We start from the raw sequence: 21,985 nt of genomic DNA, 5'->3' as shown, positions 1-21,985 counted from the left end.
AATTATCAGAACTTACCATCCCTACTCAGACCAACAACAAACCATGATGACTTGTTTCAGCCGCCACTGTTCTCGTAGTCTCGTACTAACAAAAATACACTTCACCTGCTCCCGTACTGTCCTGGCTACTCTTCAGGACTAATATGTGTCCGGTTTCAGAATAAATCTTTGAAACTGACATTATATATGGATTGTTTTTTATACACATTTTATAATACACTGCATAATAGCCTCTAATAAATGTTTGATGTAAGAAAATGTTCTTGCTTTTTAATAAGAGCTTCTAATAAATGTTTTAAATAAAGTTCCTTTTTAATGTGGATTTTTTTATATGGGAGTGAAGTTAACAGAACTGAAATTGACAAGGAATTTATATACCACAAGTCAGATTACTAGGAGAGAATTTATCAGTCATCCCTACTGTCTGCTATAGCACTGGTGAAAATTAAATTTAACATTAAAACCAGTTGATTGTTTTACTGCCATTCCACCACAAACACTCAAACATTACATGTACAGTGGATCCCCGGTTCGCGATGCTATCGGTATCCGATAAATCCGGTAGCCAATGCATTATATTGCCAAAAATTTGCCTTGGTTCCTGTTACAAAACCCGGTATGCGATGCGATTCGTATGAGACGTGTCCATGTGTGGCATGAACTGCCCTGTGTGTGCCAGTGTTTACAAGCCAGCCAGTGTGCGTGCATCTAAGTATACATTAGGTACATTCCATATTATCCATATTATCACTGTTTTTGGTGCTTATTTCTGCAAAATAATTCACCATGGGCCCCAAGAAAGCTACTAGTGCCAACCCTGTGGTAAAAAGGTGAGAATTAGTATGGAAATTAAGAAATATTTTGAAGGGTTTGGGGCTAACCCTGAGAAGCCTATGCCAGTTGTGGACTCCATTGTGCCTACTTCAAAAATTAAGGAAATGTGTGCAAAGTGGGTTGAACTGCAAATCTTTATGGATGAAAATCACCCTAACACAGCTATTGCAAGCCGTACTGGTGACTATTACAATGACGATGTTATGGCCCATTTTAGACAAATCTTAAAGGAACGGCAACAGAGGTCCAGTGACTCTCAAGCTGGTCCTAGTGGCGTTAAAAGAAGAAGGGAAGTAACCCCGGAAAAGGACTTGCTACCTCAAGTCCTAATGGAAGGGGATTCCCCTTCTAAAGAGTAACAACTTCGACACTATCCCCTCCTCCCATCCCATCAATCATCACCAGATCTTCATTAAAGGTAAGTGTCAATTATTCTATTGTTATTATTCTATTGTTATTGTTGTTATTGTAATTATTCTATTGCATTAAACTTAATATTTCATGTGGTAAAAGTTTTTTTTTCATGCTTTTGGGTGTCTTGCACGGATTAATTTGATTTCCATTATTTCTTATGGGGAAAATTGATTCGCTTTCCGATAATTTTGGTTTACGATGAGCTCTCAGGAACGGATTAATATCGCGAACCGGGGGTCCACTGTACAAATGTAAGTCAAGATCGGTTCAAAAAAATATTTAACAATTTGGGGCCACTCAGTAGTTGAGTCTGCTTATTAGTAAATCCTTCCCAGGAAGAATGTAGGAACATTATTTGATGAACACCCCTCCTTCAGAGTGCAGGCACTGTACTTCCCATCTCCAGAACTCAAGTCCGGCCTGCCTGTTTCCCTGAATCCCTTCATAAATGTTACTTTGCTCACACTCCAACAGCACGTCAAGTATTAAAAACCATTTGTCTCCATTCACTCCTATCAAACATGCTCACGCATGCCTGCTGGAAGTCCAAGCCCCTCACACACAAAACCTCCTTTAACCCCTCCCTCCAACCTTTCCTAGGCCGACCCCTACCCCGCCTTCCTTCCACTACAGACTGATACACTCTTGAAGTCATTCTGTTTCGCTCCATTCTCTCTACATGTCCGAACCACCTCAACATCCCTTCCTCAGCCCTCTGGACAACAGTTTTGGTAATCTCGCACCTATGAATTCTCTGCATTATATTCACACCACACATTGCCCTCAGACATGACATCTCCACTGCCTCCAGCCTTCTCCTCGCTGCAACATTCATCACCCATGCTTCACACCCATATAAGAGCGTTGGTAAAACTATACTCTCATACATGCCCCTCTTTGCCTCCAAGGACAAAGTTCTTTGTCTCCACAGACTCCTAAGTGCACCGCTCACCCTTTTCCCCTCATCAATTCTATGATTCACCTCATCTTTCATAGACCCATCCGCTGACACGTCCACTCCCAAATATCTGAATACATTCACCTCCTCCATACTCTCTCCCTCCAATCTGATATCCAATCTTTCATCACCTAATCTTTTTGTTATCCTCATAACCTTACTCTTTCCTGTATTCACTTTTAATTTTCTTCTTTTTCATACCCTACCAAATTCTCTGAAGGAGGGATGTTAATGTTGCAGTTTAAAAACTGTAGTGTAAAGCACCCTTCTGGCAAGACAGTGATGGAGTGAATGATGGTGAAAGTTTTTCTTTTTCGGGCCACCCTGCCTTGGTGGGAATCGGCCAGTGTGTTAATAAAAAAAAATAATAATATTTGATGAAATCAGCATCAAAGTGAGATGATAAGTTCACTCAAAGTAATAGTCATACTTGCATTTAGTTTACCTGCAACACCAATTACTATTAATTGCTACTATTAATTACTATTACTATTAATTTTCTTAGTTTATTCACAACAGGGAATAAAATCAAAAGACACAGTTATTGCGTTTAGAATTATGAAGGAACAACAGCAAACATGGTTTGAAACGAATGGTACAGTGTTAGATTTGTATAATAATTTTTCTGTATTTAGATTTCTTTTACAGGTATACATATGGACAACCCGTAAAGGGTAATGTCATGCTCAAAGTTGACAATGGAGGATGGGGAAGCAGCAAGATTATTCATACAGTTAATGAACAGGTAAATACTGTACTTTTTTTGTTTTACTATTTCAGTTATGTTGAAAAAAAAAAAAAAAATATATATATATATATATATATATATATATATATATATATATATATATATATATATATATATATATATATATATATATATATATATATATATATATATATATATACACACACACACCTACCATCTGACTTACGACCGAGTTCGGGTCCGAGAAACCGGCTGTAAGTCGAAATGGTCGTAAGTCGAACTTTACTACTGAATATCATCAAAACATTTTTGTAATGACTTTATTTTATTGTTTTATTTTGGTATTTCATGTTTTACTTTGCTTTTTATGCTGTTAGTACTGTATGTTATACTGTAAGGTTTAGGATAAACACTGTGTACAACACAAATAGTTGTTTATTTCCAGGAAATTTGGCATAAAAAACACGGTCGTAAGTCGAGTGGTTGTAAGTCGAGCAGGTCGTAAGTTGGATGGTAGGTGTATATATATATATATATGAAGGATGAGGTTAATCATAGAATTGATGAGGGAAAAAAGGTGAGTGGTGCGTTGAGGTATATGTGGAGTCAAAAAACATTATCTATGGAGGCAAAGAAGGGAATGTATGAAAGTATAGTAGTACCAACACTCTTATATGGGTGTGAAGCTTGGGTGGTAAATGCAGCAGCGAAGAGACGGTTGGAGGCAGTGGAGATGTCCTGTTTAAGGGCAATGTGTGGTGTAAATATTATGCAGAAAATTCGGAGTGTGGAAATTAGGAGAAGGTGTGGAGTTAATAAAAGTATTAGTCAGAGGGCGGAAGAGGGGTTGTTGAGGTGGTTTGGTCATTTAGAGAGAATGGATCAAAGTAGAATGACATGGAAAGCATATAAATCTATAGGGGAAGGAAGGCGGGGTAGGGGTCGTCCTCGAAAGGGTTGGAGAGAGGGGGTAAAGGAGGTTTTGTGGGCAAGGGGCTTGGACTTCCAGCAAGCGTGCGTGAGCGTGTTAGATAGGAGTGAATGGAGACGAATGGTACTTGGGACCTGACGATCTGTTGGAGTGTGAGCAGGGTAATATTTAGTGAAGGGATTCAGGGAAACCGGTTATTTTCTTATAGTCGGACTTGAGTCCTGGAAATGGGAAGTACAATGCCTGCACTTTAAAGGAGGGGTTTGGGATATTGGCAGTTTGGAGGGATATGTTGTGTATCTTTATATGTGTATGCTTCTAGACTGTTGTATTCTGAGCACCTCTGCAAAAACAGTGATAATGTGCGAGTGTGGTGAAAGTGTTGAATGATGATGAAAGTATTTTCTTTTTGGGGATTTTCTTTCTTTTTTTTGGGGTCACCCTGCCTCGGTGGGAGACGGCCGACTTGAAAATATATATATATATATATATATATATATATATATATATATATATATATATATATATATATATATATATATATATATATATATATATATATATTACACCTACCATCCGACTTACGACCTGCTCGACATACGTCCACTCCACTTACGATCGTGCATCTGGCAGCTCGGCTGGGCCGGCTGATGCACACCACTGTACAATATTTGACAATACTCGCGGGGGCAATGTGTCATGCAGGCAGCATCAGTTTGAATAACCCTGCCCTATCAGCAGCATCATACTGTATTAACTGTACTAACTGGACAGTAAATTTCACCATGGCCCCTAAGATGAAGTCTGAATCTTGCACGGGAGATTGTGGCAAGAAAGGCTCTTACTCTCGAACACTCTTATTTGTTTTCAATGTTGCACATAAACCTGTCTGTATCTGTCTGCCTGTATATCTGTCTGTATCTCTGTGTGTCTGTCTGTCTACTTGTGTGTCTTTCTGTCTACCTGTGTGTCTTTCTGTGTGTCTGTCTTTCTGTCTACCTGTGTCTCTTTCTGTCTACCTGTGTCTGTCTTTCTGTCTACCAGTGTGTCTTTCTGTCTACCTGTGTGTCTTTGTCTACCTGTGTCTGTCTTTGTCTACCTGTGTATCTGTCTGTCTGTCTACCTGTGTGTCTGTCTTTGCTTGTCTGTCTCAGAGCCACTCATTAAGAGTGTACTTGGTCTTGAAGATGCCATATTAGTAATGATAATAACAATAATAATCACTGAGGTGCATTAAATGTGTATAAAACGTTAATATAGATATTTTGCTTAATCCATCTATGATTTTTTTTCAACAGTATATAATAAACATGCTACATAACATATAAATTAACAAATATGAGATGTTTTTCTGGTCGGCTTTACAGTGAACAGGAACCATTCGTGTCCGGGCTGGTAACAACAACAGCAACAACAACAACAACGTTTGTTTACATAACTCGTGAACATTCTACATTCTCATTCTCTCTCTCATTTATTCATTTAATCTTGTTTACTCACCTCTCACTCTACATTAAAACTACAGATATTTTAAGGTAAGTAATGAGTGGACACGATTATTATATTATAGCTTAATAATAATAATATTAAGATTAGTACATACGTATTATTGTAATAATAATGATTATTAATATTATTATTAATTTAGGGCACTGGAGTACAGATCCACTGTATAGCACTTTGTCTGGATTTTTTGGGTTATCCTAGGTAATTTATAATATATATGATAACTTACTTACGTGTACCAGTGAGAGAGAGAGAGAGAGAGAGAGAGAGAGAGAGAGAGATACAGAGAGAGATACAAAGAGACAGCCACATTCGGTCAGCCAGTCAGGCAACTACCCACCCACGCACCCATCCAGCCACCCACCCACCCATCCAGCCACCCACCCATCATCCAGCCAGCCACCCAGCCAGCCAGCCACCCACCCGGCCAACCACAGACCCGGCCACCCAGCCAGCCAGCCGGATACGTATTACACATGTTCCAGAGTTGTTTCTCTTTACTTAGGGTATAGGTTATACAACATTCTGGCAGGATGACACTACCAGTGGTATTCTCCCATTCCACTGTGTCGACAATACATAAAGATAATAGTAACATATGATGCTGTATGCGATGTAAAATTTACATTACATATCACTACCATGTATACATTATATACAGTACATAAATAATTAAAATACAACAACAGAAGTAAATTATGGTAAAAAGAATGAAATAATGATTGTACATTACACTACAGTATTATGTAGGTAGTTTATATAGGAAAGTTTTGACATTATGCCCTACCCAATATGTCGGCAATTTTCAAAGGTTCGTCTTATGTCCATTTTGACTTACGACCGGTTTATCGGAACCAAGCTTGGTCGTAAGTCGGATGGTAGGTGTATATATATATATATATAGATATACAGATATATAAATATATATATAAATATAGTATATAATATATATATATATATATATATATATATATATATATATATATATATATATATATATATATATATATATATTATACATGTATATATGGTGTATATATATTGTATTTATATTGTATTTATATTGTATCTTTATATAAGCTTCTAAACTGTTGTATCTGGGCGCCTCTGCAAAAACAGTGATTATGTATGAGTGACGTGAAAGTGTTGAATGATGATGAAAGTATCTTCATCATAATGCTCTGCATACAAGGGGCTTTGGCATGCTGCACTTTAAAAAATTGTATTCCTTGTACTTCCCTGTATCATGTTCAAATTAATAAATAAATAAAATAAATAAATAAATAAATTTTGGGGATTTTCTTTCTTTTTGGGTCACCCAGCCTAGGTGGGAGTCAGCCGACTAGAGTTTACCTGGAGAGAGTTCCGGGGGTCAACGTCCCCATAGCCCGGTCTGTGACCAGGCCTCCTGGTGGATCAGAGCCTGATCAACCAGGCTATTACTACTGGCTGCACACAATCCAACGTACAAGCCACAGCCTGGCTGGTCAGGTACCAACTTTAGGTGCTTGTCCAGTGCCTGCCTGAAGACAGCCAGGGGTCTATTGGTAATCCCCCTTATGTATGCTGGGAGGCAGTTGAACAGTCTTGGGCCCCTGACACTTATTGTATTGTCTCTTAACGTGTTAGTGACACCCCTGCTTTTCATTGGGGGGATGTTGCATCGTCTCCCGAGTCTTTTGCTTTCGTTGTGAGTGATTTTTGTGTGCAAATTCGGTACTAGTCCCTCTAGGATTTTCCAGGTGTATATAATCATGTATCTCTCCCGCCTGCATTCCAGGGAGTACAGGTTCAAGAGCTTCAAGCGCTCCCAGTAATTGAGGTGTTTTATCTCCGTTATGCGTGCCCTGAAGGTTCTCTGTGCATTTTCTAGGTCAGCAATTTCACCTGCCTTGAAAGGTGCTGTTAGTGTGTAGCAATATTCCAGCCTAGATAGAATAAGCTACCTGAAGAGTGTCATCATGGGCTTGGCATCCCTAGTTTTGAAGGTTCTCATTATCCATCCTGTCATTTTTCTAGCAGATGCGATTGATACAATGTTATGGTCCTTGAAGGTGAGATCCTCCGGCATGATCACTCCCAGGTCTTTGACGTTGGTTTTTCGCTCTATTTTGTGGCCGGAATTTGTTTTGTACTCTGATGATGTTCTAATTTCCTCATGTTTACCATATTGTTTTCTGCAGCCCATTGAAAGATTTGGTTGATGTCTGCCTGGAGCCTTGCAGTGTCTGCAATGGAAGACACTGTCATGCAGATTCGGGTGTCATCTGCAAGGGAAGACATGGTGCTGTAGCTGACATCCTTGTCTATGTCAGATATGAGGATGAGAAACAACATGGGAGCGAGTACTGTGCCTTGTGGAACAGAGCTTTTCACTGTAGCCGCCTCAGACTTTACTTTGTTGACTACTACTCTTTGTGTTCTGTTTGTGAGGAAATTATAGATCCATCTACCAACTTTTCCTGTTATTCCTTTAGCATGCATTTTGTGCGAGGAAGAGGCAGGGCGTTAAAGTGATTGGTTTATTATGCTTATTAACTGTCACAGATAATGTAAGCAATAGGTTTAGCTAATATACACTGTTCTGTTTGATGGCATCGGTGAGGTAGATCGTGGCTGCTTCTAAAATTCTGCATTTAATTTCTGTCATTCTGTTGGTGCAAATGTTAGGCTTTCATCCAGTCCATGATGGATTACAATGTATTGCTGGTGTTATCTATTCTGCGGCCATAATTATGTCCCTATATGTGCGAATGAGTCTCGACCAAAATCTCTGTTATAGATTGTTTTTTTGGTTCTCTTACTGGGCAGTCTGCCTTGTGCTGAGAACCATTTTTTGTCAATGTTAGTATACTCTTTGGCTGTGTTGTATATGAGAAAGACTTTCTGCCTGCGAGAAAGAATAATAAGTAGTTAAATAACAAAAAGGCACAATACCGTGACTGGAACAATACACAAATAACCCGCACATAAAAGAGAGAAGCTTACGACGACGTTTCGGTCCGACTTGGACCATTGACAAAGTCACACTGTGTGACTTTGTCAATGGTCCAAGTCGGACCGAAACGTCGTCGTAAGCTTCTCTCTTTTATGTGCGGGTTATGTGTGTAATAATAAGTAGTGAGAATTTTAGGCTGGCAAATACCTCTTTTAATATATTTTTGTACTGTAAGATGCCTTTCATTGCAAATTCTGAATGCTTACAGGACGAATTCTATGATAACTCCCCACTGGTTTTGAGGTCATGGTGGTTGTCCTTTTTGATGTGTGTTCTGTTTGTCTTGTTTTTAAGAGCATTTTCATCTTTGATGAGTAGGACATCCAGAAAGGGTTAGGAGCTGTCTTTTTCTTATTCTGTTATGAAGTGTATGGAGGACTCAGTCATGTTAAGTAAATGTCTGAAATGAGTGAGATTGAAATGTCTGGAAACAGTGATGTAGATATAGTCCACATACAGGCTGGTGTATTTGATTGTTACTTGGTAAACTTGAGCTTTGAGTGAAACTTAGTAATAAAAGAATTTCCTGTTATCTGTGTCTTTAAAATAATTTTTTCCACAGATTTTTGGCTGTAAAGATATTGAAGTCTTAGCTGAAGCTGTAGATTTGAATGGAGAGGATTACATTGTCCAGAGCTTGGCTGTGACAGCAACTGTGGTTGAAGAGGGAACAGAACAAGAGCTCCAAAAAGAGTTAAAGGTTGATATACATCGAACCGTACTAAGTTTTACATCAACTGGAAAAGAAGAGTTTCAGAAGCCAAATCTTCCCTTTACTGGACAGGTTGGTCTCTAGCCAGGCAGTTACAGTACAACTGTTTAGTTTCTATGCTGTTATCCTCACTGTAAACATATAATGGCAGTGAGAGTCAACCATATCTTCAAGTTGCTGTAAATGTAATGTATCTCACGGATCAGGTAGAAAGAAATGACACTAAACATTTAATTCGACAAAATAATTTAAAATGTAATACACACACTAAGAAAGTGAAGCAGTATTAGAGTGTGCAGCAGTGTTAGTGTGCAGCAGTAAATTCAAGTGATATTTTGCTATTCTAGTATGTGTGGATTTTTCACGAAGAACATGGTTAAATGACAAAGCTAAGGTCTAATGACCCTAGTGATTTCACTGATTTGAAAGCTTTTATGAAAAACACAAAGTTTAAATTGTTTCTAAGACTTTGATTCCATAAATGAAACATAGTTTGGGTCAACTTATCAACTAACACTTAATTGTAGAGTTTCAAAGTCACGATGGCTTACATTGCTGGAAGAAATTAAGATTGTTGTTTGTAATAATATAAATAATAAAATGGTTTTGGTTAATCCCACATAATAATAAACAACTAAATAAAACTATTCTGAAGTTAGTTTACTTTCATAGGTTTATTATGAATCCCATACCCATCCAGTAGGAGGTAGTCAAAAGATTACACATTGGAGTCCACAGACTGGACCCCAAAGTTTTGATTGCAAAGCAAATTCAACTATTTTATGTAAATTTAAAAATACAGTGGACCCCCGCATAATGATCACCTCCGAATGCGACCAATTATGTAAGTGTATTTATGTAAGTGCGTTTGCACGTGTATGTTTGGGGGTCTGAAATGGACTAATCTACTTCACAATATTCCTTATGGGAACAAATTCGGTCAGTATTGGCACCTGAACATACTTCTGGAGTGAAAAAATATCGTTAACCGGGGGTCCACTGTAAACATATCTTTAAGCCTATAAAAGCCTAGATGCGTACAGTGGACCCTCGGTTAACGATGCCATTGGATAGCGATAAAATTGGATACCTATACGTTTTTGTGTCAAAATATTGGCTTGGCTAACAATAAAAAACTCAGTTAAGGACATTCGTCCAGAATGTGTCTATGCGGCCTGAGCCACCCAGGCCATTGTTGACAAGCCAGTGCGGACGATTCCACGTGTACATGCGATATATTTTGTATTATTCCATTGTTTTTAGTGCTTGTAACTGCTAAATAAGCCACCATGGGCCCAAAGAAAGCTTCTAATGCCAGCCCTATATATGTATATTTTTTTTTATTAACATATCGGCCGATTCCCACCAAGGCAGGGTGGTCCAAAAAAGAAAAACTTTCATAATCATTCACTCCATCACTGTCTTGCTAGAGGGGTGCTTTACACTACACTTTATAAAACTGCAACATTAACACCCCTCCTTCAGAGTGTAGACACTGTACTTCCCATCTCTAGGGCTCACGTCCGGCCTGCCGGTTTCCCTGAATCCCTTCATAAATGTTCTTTGCTCACACTCCAACAGCACATCAAATATTAAAAACCATTTGCCTCCATTCACTCCTATCGAAAACGCTTATGCATGCTTCTTGGAAGTCCAAGCCCCTCGCACAAAAAAACCTTCTTTACCCCCTCCCTCTAACCTTTCCTAGGCCGACCCCTACCCCGCCTTCCCTCCACTACAGATTTGTACACTATCGAAGTCATTCTGTTTCGTTCCATTCTCTCTACATGTCTGAACCACCTCAACAACCCTTCCTCAGTCCTCTGGACAACAGTTTTGGTAGTTCCTTACCTCCTCCTAACTTCCAATCTACATACATGTGTATATGTATGTATGTATATATATATACAGTGGTCCCTCGCTTTTCGTAGTTCTTGGCAATCGTAAATTTCGCCAATCATAGGGGTATTTTCGCATAAACATGGACTCGCTTTTCATAGGTTGACTCGCAAATAGTAGTTCGTCCGGGACATATACACACGGTGTGAGCCAGGGAGGCCTCCCTACCCAGCCAGTCTGGCATTGTTTACCAGTGAGTGAAGATCCCCTCAAGTGCTCCTACGAAATATTTCATAATATTCCACTCATTTTACTGCTTGCAAGTACTAAATAAGCTGCCATGGCTCCAAAGAAAGCTCCTAGTGCCAAGCCTGCAGTAAAGAAGGTGAGAAATTTGTACAGTGACAAAGTCTTGGGCCATTTTAGGGAAGTGTTAAAGAGACGCCAGAAACAGAGCTCTCTCCACAGTTACTTTGCGAGACAGGACTAGAGTGACTCTCAAGGTGGTCCTAGTGGCATTAAGAAACAGAGAAGAGAAGCAACCCCAGAGAAGCAATTGGTACCTGAGGTGTTGCTGGAAGGGGATTCCCCTTCCAAACTGTAAACAATCCAATCTCTCTCCTCCTCCAGTCTCCCATACACTAAGAAGAATCTCCAATAAAGGTAAGTGTTATGATGTTAATGTTTCATTCATCATTTCCCATTGTATTGTTTATGTACTACATGTATATTTCATGTAAAAAATTTTTTTGTTTTAATACTTCTGGGTGTCAGGAACGGATTAATTGTATTTGCATTATTTCTTATGGGGAAAATTGATTCGCAAATCGTAAATTTCATTTATAGTAGCTCCTCCAGGAACGGATTAATTACGAAAAATGAGGGACCACTGTATATAGAATGAAAGGGGGTAAAGCAGCTGGAACTGATGGGATCATGACAGAAATGTTAAAAGCAGGGGGGAATATAGTGTTGGAGTGGTTGGTACTTTTGTTTAATAAATGTATGAAAGAGGGGAAGGTACCTAGGGATTGGCGGAGAGCATGTATAGTCCCTTTATATAAAGGGAAAGGGGACAAAAGAGACTGTAAAAATTATAGAGGAATAAGTTTACTGAGTATACCAGGAAAAGTGTACGGTAGGGTTATAATTGAAAGAATTAGAGGTAAGACAGAATGTAGGATTGCAGATGAGCAAGGAGGTTTCAGAGTGGGTAGGGGATGTGTAGATCAAGTGTTTACATTGAAGCATATATGTGAACAGTATTTAGATAAAGGTAGGGAAGTTTTTATTGCATTTATGGATTTAGAAAAGGCATATGATAGAGTGGATAGAGGAGCAATGTGGCAGATGTTACTAGTATATGGAATAGGTGGTAAGTTATTAAATGCTGTAAAGAGTTTTTATGAGGATAGTGAGGCTCAGGTTAGGGTGTGTAGAAGAGAGGGAGACTACTTCCCGGTAAAAGTAGGTCTTAGACAGGGATGTGTAATGTCACCATGGTTGTTTAATATATTTATAGATGGGGTTGTAAAAGAAGTAAATGCTAGGGTGTTCGGGAGAGGGATGGGATTAAATTATGGGGAATCAAATTCAAAATGGGAATTGACACAGTTACTTTTTGCTGATGATACTGTGCTTATGGGAGATTCTAAAGAAAAATTGCAAAGGTTAGTGGATGAGTTTGGGAATGTGTGTAAAGGTAGAAAGTTGAAAGTGAACATAGAAAAGAGTAAGGTGATGAGGGTGTCAAATGATTTAGATAAAGAAAAATTGGATATCAAATTGGGGAGGAGGAGTATGGAAGAAGTGAATGTTTTCAGATACTTGGGAGTTGACGTGTCAGCGGATGGATTTATGAAGGATGAGGTTAATCATAGAATTGATGAGGAAAAAAAGGCGAGTGGTGCGTTGACGTATATGTGGAGTCAAAAAACATTATCTATGGAGGCAAAGAAGGGAATGTATGAAAGTATAGTAGTACCAACACTCTTATATGGGTGTGAAGCTTGGGTGGTAAATGCAGCAGCGAGGAGACGGTTGGAGGCAGTGGAGATGTCCTGTTTAAGGGCAATGTGTGGTGTAAATATTATGCAGAAAATTCGGAGTGTGGAAATTAGGAAAAGGTATGGAGTTAATAAAACTATTAGTCAGAGGGCAGAAGAGGGGTTGTTGAGGTGGTTTGGTCATTTAGAGAGATTGGATCAAAGTAGAATGAAATGGAAAGCATATAAATCTATAGGGGAAGGAAGGCGGGGTAGGGGTCGTCCTCAAAAGGGTTGGAGAGAGGGGGTAAAGGAGGTTTTGTGGGCAAGGGGCTTGGACTTCCAGCAAGCGTGCGTGAGCGTGTTAGATAGGAGTGAATGGAGACGAATAGTACTTGGGACGTGACGATCTGTTGGAGTGTGAGCAGGGTAATAATTAGTGAAGGGATTCAGGGAAACTGGTTATTTTCATATAGTTGGACTTGAGTCCTGGAAATGGGAAGTACAATGCCTGCACTTTAAAGGAGGGGTTCACGATATTGGCAGTTTGGAGGGATATGTTGTGTATCTTTATATGTGTTTGCTTCTAAACTGTTGTATTCTGAGCACCTCTGCAAAAACAGTGATAATGTGCGAGTGTGGTGAAAGTGTTGAATGATGAAAGTATTTTCTTTTTGGGGATTTTCTTTCTTTTTTGGGTCACCCTGCCTCGGTGGGAGACGGCCGACTTGTTGAAAAAAAAAAAAAAAATAAAAAAAATATTTATATATATATATATATATATATATATATATATACAGTGGACCCCCGCATACCGGACGCCTTGCATAACGGACAATCCGCATACCGGACGCTTTGATCGCAAAAATTTTGCCTCGCATACCGCCCAAAAACCCGCTCAGCGCCCTTCGTCCGAGACGCGTCCAATGTGCGGCCTGAGCCACGCTCACATGTTCCGCCGGTGGCATTGTTTACCAGCCAGCCTCCGCGGTAACATCCAAGCATACAATCGGAACATTCGGAACATTTTGTATTATTACAGTGTTTTTGGTGATTTTTTTCTGGAAAATAAGTGACCATGGGCCCCAAGAAAGCTTCTAGTGCCAACCCTACAGCAATAAGAGTGAGAATTACTATGGAGATGAAGAAAAATATCATTGATAAGTATGAAAGTGGAGTGCGTGTCTCCGAGCTGGCCAGGTTGTATAATAAACCCCAATCAACCATCGCTACTATTGGTGGTACAGCTGCTGCTGCTGCTGTACCACCGTCAGCTGCTGCTGCACTGTCAGCTGCTGCTGCACTGTCAGCTGCTGCTGCTGTACCACCGTCAGCTGCTCCTGCTGCTGTAGTACCGTCTGCTGCTGCTGTAGCATCGTCTGCTGCTGCTGTAGCATCGTCTGCTGCTGCTGTAGCATCATCTGCTGCTGCTGTAGCATCGTCTGTTGCTGCTGTAGCATCGTCTGTTGCTGCTGTACCACCGTCAGCTGCTGCTGCTGCTGTAGCATCGTCTGCTGCTGCTGCTGCTGTAGCATCGTCTGCTGCTGCTGTAACATCGTCAATTGCTGCTGTAGCATCGTCTGCTGCTGCTGTAGCATCGTCTGTTGCTGCTGTAGCATCGTCTGCTGCTGCTGTAACATCGTCAGTTGCTGCTGTAGCATCGTCTGCTGCTGCTGTAGCATCGTCTGTTGCTGCTGTACCACCGTCAGCTGCTGCTGCTGCTGTAGCACCGTTGTTGGTGTGGCTTATTGAGAATACCAAGAAACAATTAACCCCAGAGGATTTGCCACCCAGGATAGCCCAAAAAAGTCAGTGTCATCGAAGACTGTCTAACTTATTTCCATTTGGGGTCCTTAATCTTGTCTCCCAGGATGCAACCCACACCAGTCGACTAACACCCAGGTGAACAGGGAAAATGCCTGGAACTAGTGCTCATATTGGTGAATTTAGAGCCAGCAAAGGTTGGTTTGAGAGATTTAAGAATCGTAGTGACATACACAGTGTGATAAGGCCTGTTCTGGAAGAAAATACCAAACAGGACCTACAGTACTCAGGAGGAAAAGGCACTCCCAGGACACAGTGTCTCATCAGTCATTGCTGCATCTTCAATAAAGGTAAGTGTCATTTATTCTTCATTTAGTAGAGTAGTACATGCACAATATATATTGTGCATGTACTACTCTACTATTGTGCATGTATCCTTCTCTTTGTGTGTAGGAAAATGTATATTTCATGTGGTAAAAATTTTTTTTTCATACTTTTGGGTGTCTTGCACGGATTAATTTGATTTCCATTATTTCTTATGGGGAAAATTCATTCGCATACCGAACATTTCGCATAACAGCCAGCCCTCTTGCACGGATTAAGGTCGCTATGCGGGGGTCCACTGTATATATATATATATATATATATATATATATATATATATATATATATATATATATACACACACACACACACACACAGGTCTCCCTCAACAGTCACGTTTTCAACTTTCACGGGCTTCACACATTCGCGAATTCCCAACCGCAAAATTCCCAGCCACCAAATTCCCAGCCGCCAAATCATATTTAAGTTTCCCGCCACCTGTGAGTCCCTGCTACCCTCCCTCCGACCCCCGCAACTGGCAGCCAGCCCTCCCACCACTCAGTGTGGTGAGTGTTTTGTTTGTTCATTATTTGCTATTAAACTACAGAATAAATAATGTAAACCCATTCATGACTGCATATTGGAATGGCTATTTGGACAGGTATTAGACGGTGACATTATGTGTTTACTCTTGAACACTGCAAAGAATTAAACATTTCTGCTACAGCTAATAATAACAATAGTAATAATAATAATAATAATAATAATAATAATAATAATAATAATAATAAATATGATATAATTAAAGAAGGAAATTGTACAAAAATACGAGGGAGTGGTTGACACATCGTCAACCACTGTCAAACACTGCAGCATCGTGGAATCTTGATTCTGAGGACATGTACATAACCTTCACGACTACGACAACTACTACTACAACTAATCCATCTCTTTGGGAAGGACCTACTTCCACTGGGGAATCCCGCCTACCAGTGACTATGCTCTCGTCTGCTACACCTGACGTTACTATATAAGCGCCAGGCTCCTTGCTTCTGCTTCAGAATCTCCACGACTATGGTGATCTTCGCACCTACTCCTAGGTTGAGGGACTGATTACCTCCTCTTCTGTATATAGTCCTATTGTCTTCAAGCTGTGTCCTAGAATTTGTATTGATAAAGCCACTGGATGGCAAAACATGTACAATAAAGATACTCAGATGTTGCATATGTGTCTTAATTTCATCATGTGTATATATATATATATATATATATATATATATATATATATATATATATATATATATATATATATATATATATATATATATATATATACATGTATATATATATACATGCATAATATATATATATATATATACAGTGGACCCCCGGTTAACAATATTTTTTCACTCCAGAAGTATGTTCAGGTGCCAGTACTGACCGAATTTGTTCCCATAAGAAATATTGTGAAGTAGATTAGTCCATTTCAGACCCCCAAACATATACGTACAAACGCACTTACATAAATACACTTACATAATTGGTCACATTCGGAGGTAATCGTTATGCGGGGGTCCACTGTGTATATATATATATATATATATATATATATATATATATGTATATATATATATATATATATATATATATGTATATATATATGTATATATATATAATGTACATATACACATGTATATATATATATACATGTATAATATATATATATGTATATATATGTATATATATATGTATATATATATATATGTATATATATATATATGTATATATAAAATATATAATACATGTATATATATATACATGTATATATATATATATATGTATATATATATTATATATATATACATATATATATAAATATATATATATATATAAATATATATATATATATAAATATATATATATATATATATAAATATATATATATATATATATATATAAATATACAGTGGTCCCTCAATAATCGACCGGCCTGAAAGTCGACCATTTCGGAAATCAACCGTTTTTTTCGACAAAATATTGACTCGGAAATTGACCGAAATTCGTTTATCGACCTGTCTCGACCCGTCGTCCCAGACGCGTATGCACGAGGTAAGCGGGCCTCGACCCGCCTCAGCCTTCCTTCCCAGCCAGTGTGCCATTGTTTACCAGTTAGCGGCGGTCCTCTCACGTGCTCCAGTGAAATATTTCATAATATTTCATTTATTTTAGTGCTTGCAAGTTATTTAAGTGCTAAATAAGCTACCATGGCTCCAAAGAAAGCTCCTAGTGCCAAACCTTTGGTAAAGAAGGTGAGAAATACCATTGAATTTAAGAAAAACATCATTGAACAATATGATAGTGGCGTACGTGTGGGCGAACTGGCGAGGATGTATAACAAAAATCATTCAACCATATCTTCCATCATAGCCATGAGAAAGGAAATCAAGGACGCTGTTGTTGCAAAGGGGGTAAATATGCTGACAAAAATGAGATCACCAGTACTGGAAGAGGTTGAGAAGTTATTATTGGTGTGGATAAATGAGAAACAATTAGCAGGAGACAGTCTTATGACCTCGATTATTTGTGAAAAGGCTAGGCAGTTGCATGAAGATTTGGTAAATAAATTGCCTGCAAATAGTGGTGAAGTGAGTGATTTTAAGGCCAGCAAAGGCTGGTTTGAGAGATTTAAGAAGCGTACTGGCATACACAGTGTGGTAAGGCATGGAAGATGGAGATGGAAGAAGGTGCCTTCTTCAGAAATTAAGGAGATTTTTACTATGTGGGGTAAGATGGAAAGATTTATGGAGAAACATCACCCAGAGAAGGATGTTGCAAGCCATATTGGCAACTTGTACAGTGACAGAGTCTTGGCCCATTTTAGGGAAGTTTTAAAGAGACGCCAGAAACAGAGCTCTCTGCACAGTTATTTTGCGAGACAGGACTCCAGTGACTCTCAAGCTGGTCCTAGTGGCATTTATTTATTTATTTATTTATTTATTTATTTAAAAATTTGTGCACACATACAGAGGTACAAAAAAATACAGAAAAGAGCAGTATGCCAAAGCCACTTATACTATGCATAGCATTACGGGCTGGCTTAAAATTAACTTAAGATGAACTAAGCAATGATGACATCGGTGATAAAACTTTAATGTAAACAGATTACTATAAAGCACAAGTGAGTATTACAAAGACAGGTCATATGGTTGTATGCATTGTTGTACATTCAGTAGAATGGAGTATTCTGTTAGGTAGTGTATTTAAAAAATAATAAAGTTAGATTGGGTTTTAGGTTTAACATTTATGTGATATAATTGTGAGAAACATTTAAGATATACAATTTATAAGGTTCAGTTATTCAGTATTTATTTGGTTTTGGGTGAGTAAGTGATCTTTGAGAAGAGACTTGAATTTATAAACAGGTAGTGTTTCTTTTATATTTACAGGTAATGAGTTCCAGATTTTAGGGCCTTTTATGTGCATTGAGTTTTTGCATAGTGTGAGATGGACACGAGGAACATCAAAGAGTGATCTGTGCCTTGTGTTATGGTCATGTGTTCTGTTGAGGTTGGCAAGGAGATGTTTGAGGGGAGGGTTAATATCAGAGTTAAGTGTTCTATGTATGTAATAGGTGCAGTAATAAGTATGAATGTTTTGTATGGTGAATAGGTTTAGTGTATTGAATATTGGTGGAGTGTGCTGCCTATAGTGAGAATTTGTTATCATTCTAACTGCAGCCTTTTGTTGGGTAATTAGTGGTCTGAGATGGTTACTTGTTGTTGAGCCCCATGCACAAATTCCATAGGTGAGATAGGGGTAAATAAGAGAGTGATATAGGGCCAGGAGGGCTGACTGTGGAGCATAGTACCGTATCTTCGATAGTATGCCTACAGTCTTGGAAATTTTCTTAGAAATTTGTTGTATATGTGTATGAAATTTGAGTCTATTATCAAGGTGGATTCCTAAGAATTTTCCCTCTGTTAGCTTTGTGATAGGTGATCCGTTTATCATTATGTTAAGAGGGACATCTGTAGCTCTGTTACCAAACTGAATGAAGTAGGTTTTGTCAATGTTTAGTGTAAGTTTGTTAGTCCTCATCCAGGTAGATATTTTCTGTAATTCTGTATTTACAGTATTGGCTAGCGTGACTGGGCTCGGGTGGGAGAAGACGTATGTAGTGTCATCTGCAAATAGTGTGGGTTTGAGTAATTGCGAAGCATTTGGTAGGTCATTTATGTATAGGAGAAAGAGAAGAGGGCCAAGGACACTTCCCTGTGGGACACCAACTGTAATTGGTTGTGCAGAAGAGTTTGTCCCATTTGCATACACATATTGGCTTCTGTTGCTGAGGTATGACTTGAGGTAGTTGAGGGAGTGCCCTCTTATACCATAGTGTGACAATTTTACGTGGAGCAAGTCATGGTTAACTGTATCAAAAGCTTTACGTAAGTCAATGAAGATCCCCAGTGGGACTTCTTTTTTCTCTATTGCAGTGTATATATGTTCTAGCATGTGTATAATAGCATCATTAGTATTTTTATTTGGCCTGAATCCAAATTGGCAGGGGTTGAGTATGTTTTGGGAGATAAGGTAGGAGTAGATTCGTTTATGAATTAATTTTTCGAAGATTTTTGAGAGAGGGTGTAAGTTGGATATTGGCCTATAGTTATTCAACTCTGTTTGGTCTCCTCCTTTGTGGATCGGGGTGACCCTTGCTATTTTGAGTACTGTGGGGAAGGTGGAGGATTCAATGGATTTGTTAAAGAGTGTTGCAATGATTGGTGATAGCACTTGTGACACTTTTTTGTATATAAAGGGTGGTAAGGTATTTAAATCTCCTGCCTTGTTTTTTAGCGTGTTGATAATAAGGGAGACTTCGTATGGGTTAGTCGGAGCTAGGAACAGTGTGTTCGGGTAGTTGCCAGTGAGGTAGTCATTTGGTGGGGTATCTGAGCTTGGGATTTTATTGGCAAGGTTTTGTCCTATAGTGGAGAAGAAGTCATTGAGTCTGTTTGCTGTTTCTGTTGGTGGTAGTTGGGGTTCATCTGATTTTGCTAATTTTATTTCGCTATTTCGTGATATCTTTTTTGTTCCTAGAATTTCTGATAGGGTTTTCCAGGTCTTTTTTATATCACCTCGTAAGTTGGATAATCTGTTCTCATAATACAATTTTTTTGCCCTTCTTATCAGGCTGGTTAGGATTGACGAGTAACGTTTTGTTTGGTCTCTGGTTATGTGACCCATTCTGTACTGTTTTTCATATTGGTGTTTTGTATTTATGGATTTGAGAATGCTGGGTGTTAACCAGGGACTGTTCAGTCTCTTAGCTGTCATCTGTTTAGTTTTTTTAGGGCAGTGCTTGTTATAGAGGTATTGGGTCTTTTTTAGAAAATTATTAATACATTCGTCAATATCTGTATAGATTTCTAGCTCAGTGTGCCAGTCAATGTTTGCTACTGCTGTTGTGAAGTTATTAATGGCTGCCTCATTGTGAAGTCTGAAGGTGACTTTAGTAGTGTCTTGGGGTAATTTACCAAGAGTTGTTATGAGAAAAGTAGGGTAGTGGTCTGTGGTATTATCTGTAATTATGCCTGATTTTAAAGGGGATATGGTGTTGGTCCAGATGTGGTCAAGTAGGGAAACACTAGTCTCTGTAACTCTTGTAGGTTTTGTTACTGTTGGTAGCAACATACAGTTACTCATTGTGTTTGTGAATTCAGTAACGTGTGGGTCCTGGTCTTGCAGGAGATTTATATTGAAGTCACCTGAGAGTAGTAAGTGATCTTTGTTCATGCGTGCATCAGTTATCATACTTCCTAGGTTTTGACTAAATTGGCTAATGTTTGACTGTGGAACTCTGTAAATGTTTATCAATGTGAGAGGTTTTTGTAGGTATTTGGATTTGAATTTGGCTATTATATATTCCCCATGTTCATCCCTTGTGCAAGTATTGGTGATACATTCTAGTTGGTCTGAGTAGTATATGGCTGTGCCACCCCCTTGTTGGTCTGGCCTACAGTTGTGTATGGCTGTGTAACCAGGAATGGCATAGACATCTGTACTATCAGGCTTTAGCCAGGTTTCAGTTAGTGTAATGATGGACATATTGGCATGTAAGGAATTTAGTAATGCTATGAGGTCATCGTAATGCTTGCTTAAAGATCTGATATTGTAGTTAAAGATAGTTATGTTGTTGTTGGCACTGAGAAGTGCCTTTGATTGTTCTGCAGTGTAGTAATTACAGTAACTGTTTGAATCATTTAAGTCATTAAATAAGAGGTTGGTATCAGGATCAATGCTTGTAATCATTAAGAAACAGAGAAAAGAAGCAACCCCAGAAAAGCAAATGGTACCTGAGGTGTTGCTGGAAGGGGATTCCCCTTCCAAACTATAAACAATCCACTCTCTCCTCCTCCTCCAGTCTCCCATACACTAAGAAGAATCTCCAATAAAGGTAAGTGTTATGCTGTTAATGTTTCATTCATCATTTCCCATTGTATTGTTTATGTACTACATGAATATTTCATGTAAAAATTTTTTTTTGTTTTAATACTTCTGGGTGTCAGGAACGGATTAATTGAATTTACATTATTTCTTATGGGTAAAATTGATTCGTAAATCGACCATTTCGATAATCGACCGGCTTCCAGGAACGGATTACCGTCGATAATCGAGGGACCACTGTATATATATATATATATATATATATATATATATATATATATATATATATATATATATATATATATATATATATATATATATATATAATATATATATATATATATATTGTATATGTGTTTGCAAGTATGCATGATTTTTCCATGGATTGCTCCTGCTTAGGCAGAAGACAACCATTGAGGTAAATAAATATAATCTCTATTATTATAATTTAAATTCCAATAATTATTTGACAGATCTTGCATGCATCAGTTAATATTTGAACTGTACTGCATGGACAGATTGAATTATGGAATTATATTCAAGAGGTAGAGAACAGAGCAAGACGTC

General features: G+C 38.5%; 1 protein-coding gene across 1 annotated transcript in view; it reads left to right on the top strand.

Annotated features, from left to right (window-relative positions):
* Window positions 1-2,854: 2,854 nt before the first annotated feature.
* Window positions 2,855-21,985, top strand: part of LOC128692203 (alpha-2-macroglobulin-like) — a gene marked incomplete at its 5' end in the record, with an annotated part of 260,699 nt that continues 241,568 nt past the window's right edge. Inside the window, 2 exon segments of the mRNA XM_070096368.1 lie at window positions 2,855-2,951; window positions 8,913-9,134. Coding sequence (XP_069952469.1) covers window positions 2,855-2,951; window positions 8,913-9,134 — 319 coding nt within the window.

Source organism: Cherax quadricarinatus, chromosome 53 (assembly GCF_038502225.1).
Source record: "Cherax quadricarinatus isolate ZL_2023a chromosome 53, ASM3850222v1, whole genome shotgun sequence".
In the NCBI taxonomy this organism is placed as follows: domain Eukaryota; kingdom Metazoa; phylum Arthropoda; class Malacostraca; order Decapoda; family Parastacidae; genus Cherax; species Cherax quadricarinatus.
Note: the sequence above shows the minus strand (reverse complement) of the source record. Positions and strands in the feature narration are given on the sequence as shown.